At 51.9% G+C, this 24210-nt stretch overlaps 1 protein-coding gene across 4 annotated transcripts in view; it reads left to right on the top strand.

The window, feature by feature from the left end:
• The window catches only part of GREB1 (growth regulating estrogen receptor binding 1), a gene marked incomplete at its 5' end in the record, with an annotated part of 69665 nt that overhangs the window by 39728 nt on the left and 5727 nt on the right, over positions 1 to 24210 (top strand). For 2 of the 4 annotated variants that reach the window (XM_082642752.1, XM_082642755.1), the window contains 11 exons: positions 899 to 1238; positions 2598 to 2713; positions 4007 to 4206; positions 7096 to 7200; positions 10041 to 10663; positions 13141 to 13243; positions 15502 to 15660; positions 16993 to 17135; positions 19312 to 19473; positions 21788 to 21992; positions 22881 to 23055. In XM_082642752.1, the coding sequence (XP_082498878.1) occupies positions 899 to 1238; positions 2598 to 2713; positions 4007 to 4206; positions 7096 to 7200; positions 10041 to 10663; positions 13141 to 13243; positions 15502 to 15660; positions 16993 to 17135; positions 19312 to 19473; positions 21788 to 21992; positions 22881 to 23055 (2331 nt within the window). Of the gene's footprint in view, positions 1 to 898; positions 1239 to 2597; positions 2714 to 4006; positions 4207 to 7095; positions 7216 to 10040; positions 10664 to 13140; positions 13244 to 15501; positions 15661 to 16992; positions 17136 to 19311; positions 19474 to 21787; positions 21993 to 22880; positions 23056 to 24210 lie in introns of all 4 variants that reach the window. The other 2 variants (XM_082642753.1, XM_082642754.1) reach the window with 2 other exon arrangements.

Here is a 24210-nt window from a genome sequence, read left to right on the forward strand (position 1 = left end):
AGAACTCACAGGGTGACATGGCCGTGGGAAGGTTCCTATCTTTGTAGGTCAAGAAACTACTTTATCTTTGCTCCAAAAAGCCACTGAGTCAGGGGACTCATGCCATCTAAATAAACTGCCAAGAGCATTGTCTATAAACGGAACACCAATTTGTCTATTCCTACTGAGAAACACAGAGTGACATACCGGGACTTGGGTCTTTCTGGTGGCGTTCTGGGGCCTGTCTCTGGCACAGGGGTCAGAGCCGCTCTGGCAGTGCAGGTAGTTGTGGGAGGGGTCTCCCCCTTTGTGTGACCACAGCTTCTGAAACAAAAACTAGGGCCCTTGGTTCGACTGGCTGTGTTTGGATGTGTAATTCACCTGTCAAATTAAAATCACATTAGTTACATTTCTAATAACTCACTGTACATGAAATGAATGATAGGCCTTTAGGATGGTCCCCCCAGATCTGGGGTAAGTGGTAGCTGCACTTACATACTGATTACTGACGGTTCTCCTATTGCCACTGGGAACCTGGGGCAAATTACCTAACTCATGGAAACATAAATTAAGCTGATGATGGGCATTTATTTTACTCATTCATCTAGTCATTGAACAGACCTTTATTGAGCAGCTAGTTGAGCCAGCAGCAACAGCAAAACTTCGCTTCTGTTTCTCAGCTGGAAATGATAAAGCAGTCTGTGACTTGACTTCTAAAGAAGACTTCAATTTCAGGTTGTAAACAACCAGCTTCAAAAGGCAACACCACTTGTTTGTGATCCAGGAGTTGCCTGTGCCCGAGACGGCAGGTGTCTGGGTTACTTGTTTGCCCCGGGAAGGCCTTTCTCTCTCGGAGCTCTCCCGGCATCCTTGGGGGTTGCAGCCCTGGGTCACGACGTGCTCTCTCTGTTCCTTGCAGGTTCCCCCGCCTGCACAGCGCGGTGATCAGGACCTTTGTTCTCGTGCAGCACTACACAGCCGCGATGATGGCCGTGAGCGGCCTCTCTCAGATGAAGAACTACACATCGGTGGAGACGCTGGAGATCACGCAGAACCTCATCAACTCCCCGAAGCAGTGCCCCTGCGGCCACGGGCTCATGGTCCTGCTGCGGGTGCCCTGCTCCCCGCTGGCGGCCGTGGCCTACGAACGGCTGGCCCACGTGCGGGCGCGGCTGGCCCTGGAGGAGCACTTTGAGATCATCCTGGGCAACCCCAGCTCTGGCATCACCATCGGGAAGCACTTCTTGAAGCAGCTCAAGGTGGGACAGGAGTGGGGATAGACTCCCGGGAGGGCGGTGGGGCGGGACCACCAGGGGGAGGGGAGGAGAGGGAGTGGGGTGGCGACCAACTCCTTAAGGTCCCATCCCGATCCATAGGTCCATCGTGGCCTCTGCATACTGGGCCACCCCTCCAGCTGCCTCTCTTGCCATGTCCCTACCTGCAGCTTTCAGTCCAGCTGTACCACATTACTTATAAAAGCTGCACCCTGCCGAAACACACTGTCTTGCTCTTTCAAACTTCTGGGTTATAGCTTGATTTTATTTCTTTCTGGGGATTCATTTCTTCTTGTTGTTTATTTAGCTGATGCCTGTCAATCTGCAGAATTCAACTCAGTGTCTCTTTTTGTTTTTAATTCTTATTTATTTATTTATTTTTGGCTGCGTTGGGTCTTCATTGCTGTGCACGGGCTTTCCCTAGTTGCAGTGAGCAGGGGCTACTCTTCATTGCGGTGCATGGGCTTCTCATTGCGGTGGCTTCTCTTGTTGCGGAGCATGGGCTCTAGGCACGCAGGCTTCAGTAGTTGTGGCTCATGGGCTCAGTAGTTGTGGCACATGGGCTCGGTAGTTGTGGCTCGCGGGCTCAGTAGTTGTGGCGTGTGGGCTCAGTAGTTGTGACTTGTGGACTCTAGAGTGCAGGCTCAGTAGTTGTGGCACACGGACTGAGTTGCTCCACGGCATGTGGGATCTTCCCGGACCAGGGCTCGAACCCGTGTTCCCTGCCTTGGCAGGTGGATTCTTAACCACTGGGCCCCAGGGAAGTCCCCAGCGTCTTTTCTTCTTTCAGGAAGCTGCCCTTCCCCCTACTTGTCCCCCCGTCCCCCCCAACCTGGGGCAGGTTCTGCTTTCCCTGCCTGTCATCTGGCTCCTCCCCCCAGCAGAGGAGGGCAAGGACAGCCCCACACATCTCAGCCCCCCAGACTAGCCCAGTGCCTGGACCATAATCGCCTTTCACTAAACGTACAGGTGACGGAGGATGCAAAAGGGTTAGGGTAAGAATACTGAGAGGATAATTGGGAAAGCACTGTGAAGGCACAGCCCCACAATGGAGAGAACATAGTACCAAATGTTAGACAGTTGAGGATCTATACTGTCTCGCAAAGAATCAGTCAGTCAGTTGGCAGATATTTCATGAACAGCTGATAAGTGCTAGGCAGTGTTCTGTGTGGCTGGGAGTCCTGTGGTGAAGCCAGTGGTATGCTTATTTGCAGTTTAAATTTGATAAAAATCCAGCGAGGCATTGCAAGGGCTTTAAATCAGCAGAAGGACATCAAGGTTCCCTTGGAGCTGGGCTGGTTGGAAAGTAAGAAGTCTTACAGCTTTCTTTTTAATTACCTGCAGATGTGGCAGAAAATTGAGGATGCGGAGTGGAGGCCTCAGACATACTTGGAGTTGGAGGGCCTGCCTTGCATCCTGATCTTCAGTGGGATGGACCCACATGGCGAGTCCTTACCAAGGTGAGTGGGGAGGGACTGTGCACCTGGGGGTCTCTGAGGAGCCAGTTGCCCGGGCTCGCCGCTGCGGGCTTTGCCAGGTCAAGCTTCCCCTGCCCGACTCTTGGGAATGCATTCACATCAAAGCCATCATAGATGTGTATCTTTATGGTGACCGTTTTCCAGCAAATGTCAGTGAAATGCGTCTGAGGCCTGGGCAGCTTTTCCTAATTCTCAGACAGGCACCCCCCGGACTCGTGGTGGTGGATGTGGGGACTCTTGCCGGGCTCCATGGGTGGAGGCCCTGTAGCTGATGAGGTTTACAGAGATTAAGCCAGTGCGCCGCATGGCGGACTCCAGGGCCACCCGGCTTCTTGCCATTTGGCCACACGACACTTAGGCGAGGGCCACCTCGCGCCGCATACTCACGGCCCGGGTAAAAGTGTCCGCACAGGGTTCAACCTCAGTTGTTGCCGTGTCACGGGTCAAGTCTTCTATTCCTCAACTCCATAAGGACTAAGACAATGTCTTAGTCTGTCTTCACGTTGAGCAAGCATTTACTTTTTGTATCAGGCACTGGGCTAGACTTTTAATCTAGCATTTGCACCTTACGACCATAGTATTACTACCCTGTTTTATAGATGAGCAATGAAAGGTCATTTGCTTTAGTAAAAGCCTAACTGCAACCCCCATCTGCCTCTCTCCAAGCCCTTTGCTATTTCCCCTGCACAGCTCTGAGCCCTGCCCCAGCCTGCCCTCTGTGGCCCCTCCTCCACGTATGTCGTGACTCATTGGCATGTCTTCCCAGGCAGACTCTTGTTTCCAGTATGGTGATGACTTGATCACCATCCTCTCCCTTGCATGGGACATAGTCTTGGGCACATTTTAAATGTTGATGGAATAATCAAATATCCACTTATTACATATATTTCTCCCAACAGTGCACGTAGGTGGTTATTAAATATTCATGGCCATCTTTCATTTGAAAAAAATCTGAGCCTCCAAGAAGTTGCCCAGCTTGTCGAGGGTCTGTCGCCAGGAAGTGGCATGGCTGGGGTTCAAGCCTCATTTTTGTCTGACCTGAAAGTCAGGGTTCTTTTGATTCCAAGCAGCACGGGGCTAAATCCACGGCAGGGGCCCCCAGAGGCTTGCAGTCAAACAGACTTTGTTGCTCAGGGGTCCCAGTGATGCTGTTTGCTTCTCCGTTTGCATGAGTCCTAGGGGCCTAATGAGGAAGGCAGGGTGCCGGTCCCCAGCGCGAGCGGTAGCTCCGCTGTAGAAGGCAGTCGATAGAGCCCTTCTTCCGTTTCCTCCCAGGTCTCTGCGGTACTGTGACCTGCGGCTCATAAACTCCTCCTGCCTGGTGAGGACGGCACTGGAGCAGGAGCTGGGCCTGGCTGCTTACTTCGTGAGCAGTGAGCCTCCCCTGGAGAAGCGGGCCCGGAGTGAGGCCTTGGAGAGTGACGCTGAAAAGCTGAGCAGCACAGACAACGAGGATGAGGAACTGGTGACAGAAGGTGCGGAGGCCGGGCTGGACACCTGTCCCGCACACAGCGTGGCCCTGGGCCCATCAGCTGGTCAGCGGCTCCCTTTGAGAGCCATCTAGATACGTCTTTGGGGGAAATCCCTCAATGATTTCGGATTTTGCTTTCTCCCCCTCATTTTTGGTCACGTGAGAAAATGGAAATCCCAACAGGTTCTTCGTAGCTCTAGAATTCTTAAAGAGTAGGAAGAAAAATGGAGATTTCCTAGGCTTTAAGTTCATGCCTTGTTTGAATTGCTGGTGGAATTACGGCCTGGTTTAAGGTTCACTCGCTTGTTTCCTCTATGTGAATTAACAGGATCTGTCCCTTACTGAGATTTATGAAAACAGGCTAGTTTCGTATGCAGACATCAAAGTTCAACACCATGTATTTATTTATTTATTTTGCGGTACACGGGCCTCTCACTGCTGTGGCCTCTCCTGTTGCGGAGCACAGGCTCCGGACGCGCAGGCTCAGCGGCCATGGCCCATGGGCCCAGCCGCTCCGCGGCATGTGGGATCCTCCTGGACCGGGGCACGAACCCATGTCCCCTGCATCGGCAGGCGGACTCTCAACCACTGCGCCACCAGGGAAGCCCAGCGCCACGTATTTTAATTGGACACATAAATCGGAGCAATGCAAGGCACTCGTGGGGTTTGGTGAAGCAGAGAGAGAGATGGAAGGAGAGCTGGAAGATGAGGACTCTCTTCCCCCTCCATCTCTGGCTGTGTGGCTTTGGACAGGTCACGTCACCTCTCCAAGCCTCAGATGACTCATCTGTAAAGTGGAGTGGAAAGACCCGCCTGGTGCTGTCGGAACCTTTCACAGACGTGAAAGGGACCCTGACATGAAATTGCCCATGGAGTGAATCCACACTCCTGGAATCTCCCGACCCACCTCCGTCCTTGCCGCATTCGTTCCAATTGGCTTCCGGCCCCTACGCTGCACCCATCTTGGCCACACTCATCTCATGAATGTGCTCTGCTCTGTCACCTGTGGGCCACACAGGCGTTCTCCTGGCCACTCGAGTCCCCTCTGCTCCGTGCTTCACCTGGAAATCCCTGCCGGCCCTTCAGAACTGGGATCAGGGTCACCTTTCCCAGGATGTTTCCCTGCTCCTGCTTCTCCCTGCTGGGTGGGCACCTGGCCCCTGGGCTCCTCCCTCTTTGCTCTCCTTACTCTGTCCTGTAGCTGTGACCCCTGAGCAGGAGCCTCACTGACCCACTAGTGCCTCACTGGCCTGCTCTGTGTTGTACACCTGTCTCCTCAGCCTTCCTCAGAGGAGGATGCCTGGGAACGTGGATGGAGGGATGGATGGAGGGAGGGAGGGATGGATGGATGGATGGAAGGAGGGATGGACGGATGGAGGGATGGATGGAGGGAGGGATGGATGGGTGGAGGGATGGATGGGTGGATGGAGGGAGGGATGGATGGAGGGAGGGATGGATGGAGGGATGGATGGGTGGAGGGAGGGATGGATGGAGGGAGGGAGGGATGGTTGGAGGGATGGATGGAGGGATGGATGGAGGGAGGGAGGGATGGAGGGATGGAGGGAGGGAGGGATGGAGGGATGGATGGAGGGAGGGATGGATGGGTGGATGGAGGGATGGATGGAGGGATGGAGGGAGGGAGGGATGGATGGAGGGATGGAGGGAGGGATGGATGGGTGGAGGGATGGATGGGTGGAGGGATGGATGGAGGGAGGGATGGATGGAGGGATGGATGGGTGGAGGGAGGGATGGATGGATGGAGGGATGGATGGGTGGAGGGAGGGATGGATGGATGGATGGAAGGAGGGATGGACGGATGGAGGGATGGATGGAGGGAGGGATGGATGGGTGGAGGGATGGATGGATGGATGGATGGGTGGAGGGATGGATGGGTGGAGGGATGGATGGAGGGAGGGATGGATGGAGGGGTGGATGGGTGGAGGGAGGGATGGTTGGAGGGAGGGATGGATGGGTGGATGGAGGGATGGAGGGATGGATGGAGGGAGGGATGGATGGAGGGATGGAGGGAGGGATGGATGGGTGGAGGGAGGGATGGATGGATGGATGGATGGATGGGTGGATGGAGGGATGGATGGATGGAGGGAGGGAGGGGTGGAGGGAGGGATGGATGGATGGATGGATGGAGGGAGGGAGGGGTGGAGGGAGGGATGGATGGATGGAGGGATGGATGGGTGGGTGGATGGATGGATGGAGGGAGGGATGGATGGAGGGAGGGAGGGGTGGAGGGAGGGAGGGATGGATGGATGGGTGGATGGATGGAGGGAGGGATGGATGGGTGGATGGATGGAGGGAGGGATGGATGGATGGAGGGATGGATCGATGGAGGGATGGATGGATGGAGGGATGGATGGATGGAGGGAGGGATGGATGGAGGGATGGATGGAGGGATGGATGGAGGGATGGATGGATGGAGGGATGGATGGATGGATGGGTGGATGGATGGAGGGATGGATGGATGGAGGGAGGGAGGGGTGGAGGGAGGGATGGATGGATGGAGGGAGGGATGGGTAGAGGGATGGATGGGTGGAGGGAGGGATGGATGGAGGGAGGGAGTGGTGGAGGGAGGGATGGATGGATGGATGGATGGAGGGATGGATGGGTGGATGAATGGAGGGAGGGAGGGATGGATGGGTGGATGGATGGATAGTTGGAGGGAGGGATGGATGCAGGGATGGATGGATGGAGGGATGGATGGATGGAGGGATGGAAGGAGGGATGGATGGGTGGAGGGAGGGATGGATGGAGGGAGGGATGGATGGGTGGTTGGGTGGGTGCGTGGACAGATGAGAAATGATATGTGTGAACGCACTTTTTAAACTGTGAAGTGCTGGGGGAACGTACGGGACCATGATTACGAGGCCTCTTCTGTGTGTGTGTTTTGAAACAGGCTCCACATCAGAGAAGAGGAGCCCCGTGAAGAGAGAACGATCCCGCTCCCACGACTCCGCGTCTTCATCCCTCTCCTCTAAGGCATCCAGTAAGTCTCTAAGGGGTAAAGATCCCACAATTGGACTGTTTTTGTTTTTTGAGATTTCGAAGAATGAAAAGAGATCCTTTATTTTCAACTAGAACTAGAAAGAGAAGGGATCTACGAAGAACTGGCCTTTCTAGAGAGTACGCGTCTTTCTGGACTTGGGCGGGGAGTGGGGGGTCCTTCCCGGCAGGAGGTCGTGGTCTCTGCCCCTGGAGGGCCTGTGCCGGGTGGTGTCAGAGGGTCCTCCCTCTGTGCTCTACAGGCAGCTGTTGGTTTTGGGAATCAGGGGAGAGGAGCTGGGTGAGTGTTCTTGTCGAGTCTGAGGGCGGAGAGAAGTGGACACAGAAGACTTCACTGGGGGAGAAATAACAAAATTTAGCAAGTGTCACTGACCCCTGGACATGGACCACACTTTGGTGGAGGGAGCGTGGAATGTGGATGAAGTGCTCCAGGTCTCTGCTCTGGGGGCTGCCTCGGCCTCAGGAGCAGTCAGGACGGGCGCACATGAGACAGTGTCGCATGTCTTCCCACCACAAGCATTTACAGGGAACCTACTCGCTACCTGGCTCAGGGCATTGAGAGACCAATTAGATACGGACCTGCTCTCAAGGAAACCATTGTTCCTTTGGACCACGTTATGTTGCAATAGGGGCTGCTGTATTTTTTCCTGCACACATATTCACACCTGTGAGGTGTTACGGTTACGCATATGAGGGAGTAATTAATTTTGTCTCAGGTGAGGCAGATTTAGCGGTAGGGTGTGATCCCTGCAGGTTTCAGAGAGCAGCCGGTCTTTGGGCCTTGCAGGAGAAGGCTTTCCAGTGCAGGAGAAGGTATTCCAGGTGGAGGAGACTTCACAGGTAGAGGAGGCTTGGGGCCTGAAGGTGTGTGTGACGTTTGGATGCAGTGAGTGGTCCCAGGGTTACAGCTCAGGGTCAGGGCGTGGCTGCGAAGGTCAGAGCACATCAGGGGGTTTGGCTTGGGGCCTTCTTGGGTTTCCTTTCTCCTTCCCCCTCCCCACCTGCCCACGGATAATAGTGGGCCAGTGGTGGGGCTCTCCCTCACAGGTGTGCACAGAGGGAGTCAGACGAGGCCTCCTTAGCATGAGCCTGGTCTCTGTGATAGAAGAAAGGTCTGATTTATAGGCTGGAGTCAGTCAGAAAAGCCAAAGGCTGCAGCTTGTTATCCTCCTGCCCCAAGAAATAGAGGGAGCCCAGGGTACCAGGGGGGCACCTGAGGAGTGGATGATCTGTGCCGTTAGAATAGAGAGGTGTGGTGCTTTGTTTTTCCCTGGTCCTGGGCTGACAGCTTTCTAGAAGGTTCTGGGACACACAGGTCTGTGCAGTGTCTTCAGGTGGAGTAGAATGCCCAGGCTGCCAACCAGCCTCCCCTTCCAGTGAGGTGACTTTTTAAAATTCCTCAGAGGGTCCTGGGATCTTAGGGGTCTCTGATGAGATGCTTCCCGTGTCTCTCATGAGATGCTTCCCGTGTCTCTCATGAGATGCTTCCTGTGGCCTTCGGTGTAACTCCCACATTTCAGGAGGTCCAGGGAGAGGGGACTTGGCCACAGGAGTCAAGAGCGGGGGGCGGGGTCACACGAATCAGCCTGGGAGGGGCTGGGTCGCTCTTTTGTAGACTGACAGTCCCCCTGGATTCAACCGGGGCAGAATGACTGAGGTCAAGGCGGGTGGACGGAGAGAAACATCAGTGTGGGTCTCCGTCCTCCGGGTCCTCCCAGTCTGGGCCTCACAACCTAGGACACGGGTGAAGACATTTGGGTCCCCGTGGTCTACTTTTGGAACCTCATGTCCCTTTCATGTCCTTTGTGTCCACCTGTCCCTCCCCTGGGCTAGATGCCCAGGTCCTCATAGCCTCCCCGACCCTGGTCCTTAGCTCCTCCCCTGCCTCTGAGCTGATCACCTCGGTGGCTTGCCCGGGGAAGAGGCATTTTAGCAGGAGTCAGGCCTTTAGCCTAGGGGGACAGGCCGGTGCTGCATTTCCTCTGTCCATGAGCAGCCTGTAACCAAGCAAGACGCAGGCTGCGGGGTTGAGTCAGAGCCTTGCTGGGGAGCTGGGATCCAGTGGGGAGGCTGGCTGAGCGGTGGGTAGCAGCATGCAGGCTGAACCAGGTGTCATGGGGCGGGGTCTGGGGAGGGTGGCCTGGGCAGCAGCTTCCCTCGTCTCCAGGAAAACAGCAGAGCTAAGATAGAGATGTGGTTTCCGTGGAGCCTGAGGTCCTCGGGGTCGCTTGGAGCTGGCACGCACGCCCCGGGCAGATGTGGCTGGATTGATATAAAAGACAACGCTGCCCCTCCGTGTCCAGGGATCCGCACTCGTCTTGCCTTTCAACATGGTCCATGTGGGGAAAAGGGCAAAAGAAACCCCGTATTTGGGTAGCTGCTGTGCGTACTGCATTTTCCGTCCTGAGTTCTTCTAGACGCTAAGTGGTTGTAGCATTAGCGTCAAGCCTTTTCAGTCCTGTGAGTTTTGCTGCTTTGAACCAGAAGCACCACTATGCTGTGCAGAGGGGAGATCGGAGCTCCAGGACCCACCTGCACAGAAGCAGGAGTGTAGCCTGGGCGCTGAAGGTGAGGGTTCTGGAACAGATCGGGCGGGGCGTGCAGAGGAGAGGCCTTTGCGACGTGTATGGGGCCAGGGAGCGGCGCTGGCTGTCTCCCCACAGTGCCTCCTGGCTCTGTCAGAAGGACAGAGGGGTCTGTGTTTAACCAGAGGTGGGATGGCATTGACGGACATTCCGAGTCGTTGCAGGTAAGGGGAGTTGGTGCTGCAGAAGCAGGAGATGCGGGCCCGGGGCCCTGACTGACGGGACCCTCTCTCCACAGGCTCCGCGCGGTGCGGCGAGTCCCCGGCTCAGGCTCAGCCGGCGGGGCCCTCGCGGGGGGACAGGGCCCGATCGCCTCAGCCCTGCGGCCCCGCGGAGGAGGGCAGGGCCCCGGGAGAGAGACAGTGGCCCCGGGCGGGGCGGGGGCCACCGTCGGCCATCAGCAGGCGCAGCCCCGGGCTGGCCCCCCAGCCGGACCCTGGCCTCAAGACCGGCCAGTGGAGCATCCAGGTGTCAGTGCCCTCATCGTCCTCCGCGGGCTCGTCCTCCTCGTCCGCGATGCCCGCCGCCGGCCCGCTCGTCCTGCAGGCCGCCCAGTGCTCCATGACCAAGGCCTGCCGGCGGCCGCCCGTGGTCTTCCTGCCCAAGCTGGTGTACGACATGCTCACGTCCACCGACGGCAGCGGCCTGCCCAAGGCCGCCTCGCTCCTGCCCTCGCACTCGGTCATGTGGGCCAGCTCGTTCCGGCCCCTGCTCAGCAAGACCATGACGTCCACGGAGCAGTCACTGTACTACCGGCAGTGGACGGTGCCCCGGCCCAGCCACATGGACTACGGCAGCCGTGCCGAGGGCCGCGTGGACGGCTTCCACCCGCGCCGGCTGCTGCTCAGCGGGCCCCCCCAGGTGGGTGCCGCCCCGTGCGCCTGGGCTCCGCGGGGCTTGTGTTCGCGCCCAGAGGCAGGTTTGGGGCGTATTCACACCTGCCTTCCCTCTGTGGAATCTCGGATGGCCCTAAGTGGGCAGGTGGACGGCTGGGTGACCTCCATGCTCTGACCCCGGTTTCCTCCTCTGCGTGACGTGTGGGTGGAGGAGTTCTCTGCGGGTGCTTGTTGCTCCTTCAGACAACAATTCTGCATTTCCCACGCTATTGCATTCGGTGCTCATGGCCAGTCTGCGGTTCCCTCCCACTCTGACAATGGAAGCCAACCCCTGTTTCTGCCCTGCAAGATTTTGGTGAAACTGAACAGGGAGATGAGAAACCTGTCACCATCTCCCAGCTCTTTGTATTTTTCTGACAACAAAAGACCGTTTCACCTGTCAACATGGCAGGAACCTGGGCAGTGTGAATGTCAGGTGTCGTGAGCATGTAAGGGGACGCACGAGGTCGGTTTGGGGTCTTGTGGGGGGGCCTCGGCCAGACAGGGCAGGGCTGGAGGGTGGGCCCTACAGTGAACTGCCTGGGGCTGGATTCGGACTAAAACATCACCTGAGCCCTGGGCCGGTTCCAGCCTTCTCTGTGCCTCACTGTCCTCCTCTGAGAATGAGGAAGATAATAGCACCTCTCTCACAAAAACAGGAGTGTTAACAAGAGAATAATTCTAGGGCACCTGGAACGTGGCCTGACCCCTGGGAAGCATTGTTATTGTCACCATCATCATCACTGTCCCAATTCAGGACGTTTCCTTTTCACACCGAATGTTCATTCCCCTGCCAGGTACCTACCCCAAGAAACACAAACCCACAAAAATATGTATAAGAATGCTCATTTTTGTATTGTTTACAGTAGTTAAAAAACAGACTGGAAACAAGCTGCATTGGTCAAGTTTGGTTGAAAATATTTGAGCACAACAGTATCATGCAATTCAGCCACAGAAAGTTTGAACTATTCAATAGACCTTTATACACTGACATTGAAATTTCTCTAAGGTACTTACATTTTAAAGATCAAGTCGCAGAATAATATATACGTGGTGTCATCAATTATGAAAAAAATCAGTGTGTGTATGTGTCTGCGTGTGTGAAAATATCTAAAAAATCCCTGACAGGAGAGCTTGGGGGCGGAGGGGACTGGAATTTGTGACCATTCTACTTTATTATTGATCTGTATTTCTTGAACTTTTAAATGAGTATATAGTACTTTTCATAATTAAAAAAAATAGGAAAAAATAAAATGTTTTTTAAAAAGGTTTCCTGGTTTCCCCATACCCCTCACATTACTGAATGTTACCAATCTTTAAAAACTTTTGCCTTTTTGATAGGGGAGGAATAGTATATTTCTAGTATAATAGTAAGGGTGAATATATTTTAATATATTTATTGGTCATTGGCACTTCTTTTACAGTGACTTTCTGGTTTTGTTTCTCTTATTTTTCCTTTAGTCCATTTGACTTTTATTCTTTTGCTTTGTTCTTTAGATTATAATTTTTAATCCTTTGTTGATTATATGTATTGCATATATTTTCGCCAAAGCTCCCCCCCAGTTGTGTTTCATATTTTCTTTTTGGGTCAGTTATTTCCGGGACTTCCCTAGCAGTCCAGTGGTTAAGACTCCGTGCTTCCACTGCTGGGGGTGTGGGTTCCATCCCTGGTTGGGGAGCTAAGATACCACATGCCGTGTGGCACTGCCAAAAATATAAAAATAAAAAGTTAGTTATTTCCATTCACCAGCATTTGTCGAATACTTGCTGTGAACCGGGCGTTGAGCTAAGAACTTGGGGAGCACATTCTTAGCGCACCAGGGTGGACGGAGGTGAGGATAACCCACAGGTACCCATGTAACCAGTTGTGACCTCAGTGAACTAAGACCAATAGTATACTGGCCTGGTGCTGGGCTAGAGGGGGCAGGGGACTCTCTAAAACAAGAAGAAAGAGAAGGAAGAAGAGAAAAATCATCTTATTTCTTTTCCTGGCCTTAGGAGGAGATAAATGTGATGCCAGCCTTTTATGTCCCACACAGTGAATTTTCTTGTCTTACTATAGCCATATCAATTAATATAAGATAGCAATTTGTAATTACGCAAGACTCTTTTTAAGACATTATTGAAATGTCAGTTCATTTTTTTTTGAAGCAACCTTTGTTCAGCTCCTGATGGAGTCCTACTTCTAACAGCTTAAACCATGTGGCCAGTTAAAATCTGGAAAGACATTTGCAATGATTTATAAGCAGGTGGGTCTCCCGCCCACCAGAGTTCATCTGTCTGCCTGCCATGCTTCTTCAGGCCACATTTTCCCTCAAATGTCTTTGCATCCCCCCAGCCCTCCTTTTAATTAGGTGAGATGGTTAAAAGCGGTGGCGGCGTGGAGGCATGTCAGGTGCTCAGTCAGCGCCCACACGTAGGCAGGGCGTACTGAGGCTGGCTCCTGTTTTGCTGTCTCTACAGATCGGGAAGACAGGTGCCTACCTGCAATTCCTCAGCATTTTGTCCAGAATGCTCATTCGGCTGACCGAAGTGGATGTTTACGATGAAGAAGAGATCAATATCAGTGAGTTATCTGCTGATGACCTTGGGCTTGGCATCATCTTTAATGGGTTTCTCAAGTGACTTCCGCTGTATCTTTTACTTTGAAGATGGAATTCTCAGATTAATGATCTGACTCCTCCCAAGGGCCTTGTAGGGCTGCTTTTATCTTGCCCTTGTAGCCATTTTGCTCAGTCCTAGAATAGTACCTGGGAGGCCTTGGTGGGAGATAAAATTACGGTACTAAAAATACCTGCTGTTTACTGCGCACCTTCCAAAACATCAACCACTGCGCTAGATGGTTTACATAAATCACCACATTTCGTTTCCTATGCCACACCAAGAGATGGATAGTGGTATTCGGTTCCGGAATAACACGTTCAGGAGTCCAGCTGGGAGGTGGCAGAGCTGGCACCAAACTAGATTTCGTTGCTGCCTCTAGAAAGCGGCGTTGCCATCAGGGGAGGGTTTCCCTCTCAGGCTGCTGAGCACATAGGTCCACATCTTGGGGCAAAATGGAAACATACGCTATGCAGGGAATAGCCTTTTCTTCTCATTCACAGAACAGAATTTACCCTGATTAAGGTAAGACTCTTTGAACAGCTGTTTCATGCTTATTGTAGAACACCTCCTCCATTTCCTCTTCCAACGCCCCTCCAGTGGCTCAGAAACTTGGTCTGGTAAAGGAATCCATTGCTTTGGGAATGAAGATTTGTGTAAGGAGTCGTGTGTTGTAGAGAAGGGGCCCCAGTAAGCTGGTAACAGCACTTGGATTATGTACGTTTAAGCTGTACAGCTGGATGATTTGATACACGTATACCCTGTGAAGTCATCACCACAGTCACGCTAATGACCGTATTCATCACCTCACACAGTTACCTTACCGTGTTCAGCAGCATTATTCACAATAGCCAAGATGCAGAAACAACCATATTTTGTCCATTAATGGACAGACAGTTGAGTGGATAACGATGGGGTATATACTGGCGATGTATTCAGCCTTGACAACGAAGGAAATCTCGTCATTTGGATACACAGAACTTTTTTAGATGCTCTTGCTGTGTTTGAGTTTTGACTTGGAGAAAATATAGAACCAAGGAAGCCCATCCAGTCCTTGGTCTTTCCTTTGAAGGAGAAGGGAAAGAGGCTTTTCATCGAAACTCTGAGCTTTCCACTGTTTCCCCACAGTTTGAAACCGTTTTTCAAATGAAAGTCAACAGGTCTGCTGCATTTCTGTCTCCTCATTTTGTTGGATATACCAATGATACAGATAGGATTTGAATCCAGTTTGTCAAACTTCAAAGCCTTATTTTCTTAAATGCTCTCTTATTGCCTTGGGTTTCTCTTTGGCAAAATGTGTGTAATTCCTGTTTTACAGGATGCTGTGAAGATTAATGGAAGTTATACATACGAAACACTGAGCACCTATTAAATATGGAATAAATGTTCCTTGCCCTCTTCTTTCCTTATTTTTTCTGTTTCTTATGGACATGTACTCCGCCCATATATATATAGTAGGACACACTGATGTAGGTATATAGATGTATATCAGTATCATCTATACTATATATATGTCATATCAAATATGTAAACTCAATATGATGTAAAATGATATTGATCAATTGATGTAAAATCAATATGTTACATATGTTTGAGTTGGACCAACTAGATTTTTTTACCTTTTAGCCAACAAGCATTTAGTGAGCACTGTAGACTACACCAATTATAATGTAGGGTGATACACTGCAAATGTGGAAATGTGGATTGGGCCATGAGTAGTGGTGGCATTCAGAAGGGAGAAACCAGTGTACCTGAGCATTCAAAAGAGGCTTTCTAGAAGCGAAGTGATAGGAGTTGGGCCTTACTGGCTGGGTAGCATTTAGATATAAGAGCAAGAGAGAGAACTACATGAAGTTCTGCCAGTGGTGTGGACCAGTGTGGTATATTTGGGGGACGGTGCTGGGGAGAAGCCCAGAGCCCAGGGGTAGGTACACTGCCAGGAGTGGAAGTTAGTGTAAGTTAGAAGAGCAACCCCATCCCACAGGAAACACAGCATAAGGCTGTTTGTCTGCATAGACATAGATCTGAATGCACCTTCTTGGTGAATTAGAATAATCCTGAAAATGGGACGGGTGCCAGAGTATCTGAGACTCAGTGGAGTTCCCCAGGTAACCTGTAGACTCAGTATCAATTCCATTCCTATCATCATCCTTGGGCACATTTGACATAAATCCTTCTCACTTCGTGTTTTGTCATATATCTGTGTTTCTACTGATCCTGTAGACCTCAGAGAAGAGTCAGATTGGCATTACCTCCAGCTCAGTGACCCCTGGCCGGACCTGGAGCTGTTCAAGAAGTTGCCTTTTGACTACCTTATTCACGACCCGAAGTATGAGGATGCCAGTCTGATCTGTTCACACCATCAGAGCATGAAGAGTGAAGGTCAGGTTTTTAAATCTCTTGCTGCCGCCTTCTTCCACAGTACGTGGGAACAGCCTCTTAAAGGGATGAGCTGAATCTTGTTAGGGATGAACTTATCTGGTGGGGGTGGGTGAACCGACAGCGTCTGGTGGAGGACTGAGGTCGCCACCTCACCTGACAGGAAGGGCTCTTCACAGACCTCACGAAGGAAGACTCAGGGCTCGGTTGGTGCTGAATAACGGTGAGGACCCTCTTGGTGGTTTATCATGACCGGAGGATTCTGAAGGTTCTGGCTAATAGAGGAAGAAGACATGTATGTTTCTCTATGAATTTGGATTGTAACAAAATGCACCTATTTCCCTTTCTGCCCTTGGTCTCTCATTTTCTCGCTCCTTCTTCAGGGACTGCTAACTTCCACAGTATTATGACCCTGCTGGGTTTCAGGGTCACTGGCAGCAAACATCGGACATGAGTGGCCGGTGTGATTATAACCACTGACTAGGGAAGTTTGGTGAATGCTGCGTGAGAGGAAAATACTCACCGGTCTCCTTGTCAAACCAATCATTTTATCTTCGCTGCTCTCAGAGCAGATCACTTTTTTTTTTTAAAGATTTATTTAATTTATTGGCTGCGTTGGGTCTTCCATTGCTGTGCACTGGCTTTCTCTAGTTGCAGCGAGCGGGGGCTACTCTTCGTTGTGGTGTGAGGGCTTTTCATTGCAGTGGCTCCTCTTGTTGTGGAGCACAGGCTCTAGACACGCAGGCTTCAGTCGTTGTGGCCCACGGGCTTCAGTAGTTGTGGCTCACGGGCTCAAGAGTGCAGGCTCAGTCGTTGTGGCACACGGGCTTACTTGCTCCGCGGCATGTGGGATCCTCCCGGACCAGGGCTCAAACTCATGTCCTGTGCATTGGCAGGCGGATTCTTAACCACTGCGCCACCAGGGAAGCCCAAGCAGATCACTTTTACTGAAGGTTCCTTCACATAGTAGACCTTCTCGAATGCAGGTTGACCGTTAAAATCTTAATTTTGCTAAGTCATTTGAAAACCCGGAGGTGAGTCATGTGCTTTACAGTACTGGCATGGTATGTTGGCGATCGATTTACACTGTCATGTAGCGAATCCTTGAATATGTTTATGAACCGTGCATAGGTGCATGCGTAAGACGCCACGTGAACGTAGCCTTCAGTTTATCCCACTGAGACTCTGTCCTTTCTGACCAGCTGCGCCACCTTGGGGCAGACAGGTGAGAGGTGGTCGCACAAAGTCCTGGTGCCGTGGTTCCCTGTGAGTAGGCAGGGGAGAGAACGTGGGCTGTGCCTCCTGCTGTTCTGTAATGCTGGGGATTTCGTGCAGGCAGCGGGACACGCCGGAAGCCGGAGGACCTCTCCGTGCGGCGCCAGACGGCGCGGATGCGGCTCTCCAAGTACGCGGCGTACGACACGTACCACCACTGTGAGCAGTGCCACCGGTACATGGGCTTCCACCCCCGCTGTCAGGTGGGACGGGGCCCCCGCTCCAGCGGCACTTCCCGTTCTGCACTTAGTATTTCCTTTCATCTCAGGCCCAGACGGGGAAGGAGGAGGAGGGGCAGCGGGAGCCGACGGGAGCCAGGCAGACACCTGCGCGGCCAACCTGTTTCTTACATACTTTCCCCCCATCAAGTGTTGCGTACTTCGTGCATTATGTGTATATTCACGCATACAAGTACATATACGTCAAATTGTACACAATACATAATACGTGTCATCGTGCATTATTCACCCCATGCTGATAGCACTTACATTAAATCATTGGTATTACATATACATACATGTATGAATTGTACGTAGCTCATTAAGTCAAATCAATTCCAGTCAACATGCATGTCATAAGGATTTAGTCACAGTGCAGCCACCACCATATTATCACTGTCACATGCATGAAATAAACTACCCATCATCACAACCCTTATTCTCACCATTATCCTATCAGTGGGAGGCCTTCCACTGCTGTCAGGATTGACCCCCAAATGAATAATCATCCAAAAAAGAACAACATTGTTTTACCTACACTGACAGCCGTTACACCATGAGGTGATTTCTACTTCTCTGTACGACTTACACACTCATGTCTACATGAGTGGATGCCCCAGAAAGGCCCAGAGGTGGCAATAGCACTGGCTTTCTCTGTCCGTCCCCGTTACAGAGGGAAACAGCAGACAGTAGCTTTCATTTTCCCGAATCTGCTCGGCCTTGAGCTCAGCTTCCACTGAAGTAGCACCTGTCTTCTTTTAGCACAGATTTTTTTAAACGATGTAATTTTACTGTAGACGAAATTAGAAAGTACATATGAGCGGTTTTTCAAAGGATTAAAATAATCAGAAATCCTATTTGCTGCAGAATAATTCTCCTAACATTTTTTCCCTCGGAGATGAAGCTTTTCTTTCAAGGCAGAGAAACATATAAGTGAAGACGTTGTCTTGATTTTGAAATTTAAAGATCTGGAGAGACTCAAAGGGTTCAGTCCCTGGTCACTTCAGGGTCTGCCGTGAAGGAATGAATGAAGCATGGGGGGCGGGTTTGAGCTCTGGCCGGAGGGCTGGGTCTGTGTGCAGGCACGCGGGTCTGGGGGGCCACACTGGCAGGGGACGTGAAACCAGGCCCTGTGAGGAGCACTGAGGGGCACACGCTGGCCCCCTGCTGGCACTTCCCTGCCTCTCCTTGTTCTGTTCTTCTTCCTTCATCGCTCAAGGCTCCCTAAGAGGAAGTCCTAGGAGATTCCTCAGCTACGACCCTCTGTGTTCCCTCCCCAGGTCAGAATCTGTTTCTCCCTCATCTCTGCTCTCAAAGTAGAGCCACAGTAGGACTTCACAGCCGGCGTGTCCCGGCCCGCATCGGCCCTCCCCTGGCCCCCGTGGTTCCCGGGAGGGCACAGCACAGGCTAGCTGCACGTCTGCAGGAGGGGATGTCAGATGGAGGGTGAGGGTCAGGGAAGACCCCTCTGTGGACGCCTGAGCTGAGAACTGGAGGAGGCATGAGCGTGGCCTGGGCAAAGCTGGGCTGGGAGGTCGCACCAGAGAGCAGTGCAGGCACGGTGACTGGGTGAGGGGAGGGCTCCTTGGACAAAGTGACTAGAGGTGAGGCTAGGCTGGGGATCGGAGTGAGCCCAAGACCCGTGGGTGTCAGTTTCCACGTCCACCAAGTGGGGGTGAGGACATAGGGTTGTTAACTGCTTCATAGATTGTTAATTTTAATGCCAAGGGGACGGGAGGGGGCCTGGACGTGGTGCGTGAGATAGAAGCGCACAAGTTCGCAGTTATTGTCTTATTAATATGCTGTTACACATATTACCTATGGTGGGAAAATAACCTTTGTCACAATTAAAAATGTGATCTGGCACGTGAATGCTTTAGTTGGTAACCCAGCGCCCCTCTGGGTCGGGTCCAGCGTCGGGAAGGGCTGGGCGGCTGACGTGGCATTGCTGGGTGAAGCACGGTCAGCACCGGGATGGGAGCGGCCTCTGGCCCAGTGGGTGTGGCCTCAGGTGTGGGCGTCCACACTGTGTCCTGGCGTCAGCCTGGGGCAGAGGCGGCAGCGACCTCTGTGTAGTCACAGCCACGGCGGGCCTGGGTTCTTCCGGGAAGTCAGGCCGGACTCTGATGACAAGCTCTGTCCTTTCCCCCTCGCACCTCAGCTCTATGAGTCCACCCTGCACGCCTTTGCCTTCTCTTACTCCATGCTAGGAGAGGAGATCCAACTCCACTTCATCATCCCCAAGTCCAAGGAGCACCATTTTGTCTTCAGCCAACCCGGAGGCCAGCTGGAGAGCATGCGGCTACCCCTCGTCACAGACAAGGTACTGGCTTCGAGTCCCCGGGGGGCAAAGCAAAGTGGCTGCAAGGGACCACTGAGCTGGAGACCCAGGGACTGTAGTTCTTGATGAGTCGGGCACATGGGGTGGGGTGTGGCGGGGAGAGACGAACATGGTGACTCAACTTGGAGGAGGCTGGGGAGCACAAGGGCTTTGTGGTCACTCAGAGTCAAATCTGAGTCAAGTTTGACATCATACTGTCACTTGATGTCTCTGAGCCTCAGTTTCCTCATGTGTAAGCTTTGGGCAATAATAACTCTTGCAGAAGCTTCTGGTGAGAATTGTATGGAGTAACCGACGTCAGGCCACAGCACAGTACCTGGAAGATAACAAGGGCCAGTGAATATTCGTCCCTTCCTCTCTCTTTTCTTTCATGCTGTCTCTTACGGAACATTTGGAATAGGCTAAGACGGCAGGATAGTATAATGATTCCCCCAGGGCTGCTTACCCAACCTCAACAGTTATTCACTCAAGGCCAGTCTTGCTTCATCAAGCCATCTCTCTTCAGCTGCCTTCCTGTGTTACTTGGAAGCGAATCTCAGACATTGCATCATTTCATTTGTAAATATTTCAACGTATATCTCTAAAGGAGAAATTCTCTGTCTTCCGAGGAGGTTGTTCCTAATGATGCATCGTCTCTCTGGCCCATTCTTAGGGGCGCTGGTTTGACAGTTCCAGCCTGACAACCTCAGGGTCAACCGGCTGCCCCTTCCCCAGCCCCAGCCCCACGGACCTTGTGTACAGCTCTGCTGTTCCTTCTCCAGAGGGCCAGGCATGCCCAGAGCTGAACCCAGCCTAGCAGACCCAGCAGGCTATTATCAAGAATGAAAACATTTGTAAAGTGGCAGTGAGGCCTTTACTATAAGGTGCTTGAGCCTTTATCAGTTACTGCACTAGCTTTTCCAGGCTGTTCCCATCAGAACTGGTTATGAGGGACTTCCCTGGTGGTGCAGTGGTTAAGAATCCGCCTGCCAATTCCAAGGACACGGGTTCGAGCCCTGGTCCAGGAAGATCCCACATGCCGTGGAGCACCTAAGCCTGTGCGCCACAACGACTGAGCCTGCGCTCTAGAGCCCGCGAGCCACAACTACTGAGCCCATGTGCCACCACTACTGAAGCCCACGTGCCTAGAGCCTGTGCTCCACAACAAGAGAAGCCACCGCAATGAGAAGCCCGCGCACCGCAACGAAGAGCAGCCCCTGCTCACCGCAACTAGAGAAAGCCCACGCAGCAACAAAGACCCAACGTAGCCATAAATAAATAAATAAATAAATAACTTTATTTAAAAAAAAGAACTGGTTATGAGCACCAGCTGTATGCACAGCTTTGTAGCAAGTACTTTGAGGAATCGAGAAGGAACAGAAGATCTAGCTTGGCCAGTGGAACCTATTGTTGAGAAAAGAGTGAAAGAAAACACAGTTATTTATATAAGAGATTCATAGCCTGCGTGTATGAGTAGCTAGGCTGTGTGGCTATGATAGAGGGATTTAAGTCATACAGGAATAACGTGTACTCAGAGCACGACATCAGGTGCTCATAGGAGAGGTTAATGAATTTGGGTAATTGATATATGCCTGTTAGTTCTGCTCACCTAACAAACCATTTCCGAACAAGCATGTACTTAGCCTCTGATTCTGTGGGCCAGCAGTTTGGACTCAGTTCTGCTGGGTGGTTGTCCTGGGGTGGCTTGCTCTCACTTGTGTCCGAGGTTAGTTACCAGGTTGGCGGGGGGTGGGGGGCCGGCTGGGCTAGGGACGCCCATGTCTGTTCCCTGCGGCCTCTCCTTCTCCAGCAGGCTAGCCCGGGCTTCTTCCTGGGAGGGTTCCGAGAGAAGGCAGAATGCGTCAGGCCTCCGGAGGCCAGGCTTGGAACTGGCGCGCTGTCATTTTTACTGCATTTTATCCATAAAAGCAAGTCCCAAGGCTAAGCCAGATGCAGGGAGTGTGGAAATAGATACCATCTTTTGATGGAAGAGGCTGCAAAGTCACATTTTATTTTATTTTCTTTATTATTATTATTATTTTTTTGCGGTACGCAGGCCTCTCACTGCTGTGGCCTCTCCCGTTGTGGAGCACAGGCTCTGGACGCGCAGGCTCAGCGGCCATGGCTCACGGGCCCAGCTGCTCCGCGGCATGTGGGATCTTCCCAGACCGGGGCACGAACCCGCGTCCCCTGCATCGGCAGGCGGACTCTCAACCACTGTGCCACCAGGGAAGCCCCCGAAGTCACATTTTAAAGGGAGGGGAATGATTGTGGCCACGCTGACAAACACTTGCTTCTTTATGCCCGTCCTCTCCAGAGTCAGGAATACATAAAAAGTCCGACGTTCACTCCCACAACGGGCCGTCACGAACATGGGCTCTTTAACCTGTACCACGCGATGGATGGTGCCAGCCATTTGCATGTGCTGGTTGTCAAGGAGTATGAAATGGCAATTTATAAGAAGTACTGGCCCAACCACATCATGCTGGTTCTCCCGAGTATCTTCAACAGCGCTGGAGTGGGTAGGCCTTTTTAAACGTGCCCTACTCTGTCAAGTTTCTGTGAATGGAGACTGGAGAGAATGTTCTAGATGTCGATGCACAACGTGAGAGTTGTGAGTTCAGTTTTATTTGGGGCAAAATGAGGCCTAGAGCTTGGGAGACGGCCTCTCAGATAGCTCTGAGGAATGGCTCCAATGAGATAAGGGGGGAGGTCAGTGTATATGGGATTTTGGTGAAGGGAGATGCGTGCAGTCAGGCACACGTTGGCAGAGGGATGCTACTGGTCACAAGAAGGCTGCTGCTGGTTACTGGGAGCAAATATCTCTGTTACTGATTTTAGTGCTTTTCTAGATAGGAGACGATGCAAGGAATTGGGCTCATAAAATTACCTCCTGAAAAATATCTAACTCTCTGGAGGCCTGTTCTGCCAGTTTTTCCCAGAGCATAGACTGCCACCTTCCTGATCGCCACCCTGACCTCCTTTCAGGGTGTGCTGAAGGTCAGCGACCGCCGTGGCTACTGACCGCATCCTTGTACAGGCGGATGGCGAGAGACAGTTTTTGTCCGTGTAGAGAGGAAAGACCTTTCTCATTAAGCTTTTTGGTTTTTAAAGCTATTTTAATTTGACTGTTCTTTTTTCTTCGATGTTTGGTTATTGATTTATTCATGTTCTCAGCTGTTAGAAAAGCAAGGATATATCGATGTGTGTGCAAATTGGAGAGGAGTGTTTTCTGCCGTAGAATTCTACCAAGTCAATAGCCTGTAGTGGGTGGGTGAGGGCTGCAGATCAGGACCCCCCAGGGCTGGGGCCTCGATGGGCTTTCATCAAGTTCTCTTCTCACTGGGGCTTTGTCCTGGGTGGTCCTCGGCATAGGACTGGCCTGAGTCGGGGTCGTTTGCCCGTTTCAGGCGCCGCCCATTTCCTGATCAAGGAGCTGTCTTACCACAACCTGGAGCTGGAGCGGAACCGGCAGGAGGAACTGGGGATCAAGCCGCAGGACATCTGGCCCTTCATCGTGATTTCTGATGACTCCTGCGTGATGTGGAACGTGGTGGACGTCGACTGTGGTGGGGAGAGAAGCAGGTGAGAACCCACACACTCACCCCACCAGTAAGACAAGTGCACGTGCTCTCTTCTCAGTGGGGGATTCTCGTCCGCCCTTCGAGGACCCCAGAGGGCGCCTCACGCTAGAAGGTGTGGTGTGCAGTGGACAGAGCCCTGAGTGTGGTGGGCTCATGTTCCAAGCTTTACTTTGAGTTCTTAATTTTAAAAATGTTATTGAGGTGTAATACATACAGAAAGTAAAGCAATATATATTCAACATCAAATATATATGAAAAGGAAAGTATAATACATATCCAGGTATTTTCTTTTTCTTTTTTTTTTTTTTTTTTTTTGCGTTACGTGGGCCTCTCACTGTTGTGGCCTCTCCCGTTGAGGAGCACAGGCTCCGGACGCGCAGGCTCAGCGGCCATGGCTCACAGGCCCAGCCGCTCCGTGGCATGTGGGATCTTCCCGGACCGGGGCACAAAGCCGTGTCCCCTGCATCGGCAGGCGGACTCTCAACCATTGCGCCACCAGGGAAGCCCCATATCCAGGTATTTTCACAAACAGAGCACACACGCTTGACAAACTCCCTGATGAAGAAACAGACCATCGCTGGCACCCCAGAACCTTCCAGTCCCTCCTCCCTCCCCCCAGCCTCCTCCTAACATGAAGCTGTATTTTTATTTGTTGTGTGACATTAGGGAAATGACTCTTTTTTGGGTTCTAGATGCCTCATCTTTCAGAGGGGCACTTAAACTTGTGCTAGAAGTTTGTTACAAGGATTAATTAAACCATGAATTGTGTGCCTGGTCATGGGCAATGGAGCAGCACAATGTAGGAAAGGCTCAGTAGATACAGTTGCATCTGAACATCATGGGTAAAATATTTCTGTGTGGTTTTACCATGAGTGTTTCAACTTAGCCTTTATTTTTGGCTTGATTTTTTTTCTTTTTTTTTTTTTGAGAAACAACTTGATTTTTTGGCTTGTTTTTGTGAGAGGCAACTTTTGAGGTTGGTTCACCTCTTCTGTGTTAGTGAGTCCTAATGTAACAATTACCATTAACACCACTGCTCTTCTAGAAAAAACTGTTTTCTGTCTGTTAGAGCTGCACATGCATGAGGACAGCAGTCACCGTGCTTTCAGTATTCTCACTGTCATGCTTCCGAGGGCAAGAGCTCGGCTAGGGCAGG

The sequence above is a fragment of the Mesoplodon mirus genome (genome assembly GCF_964341445.2).
Source record: "Mesoplodon mirus genome assembly, chromosome: 14".
Lineage (NCBI taxonomy): Eukaryota > Metazoa > Chordata > Mammalia > Artiodactyla > Ziphiidae > Mesoplodon > Mesoplodon mirus.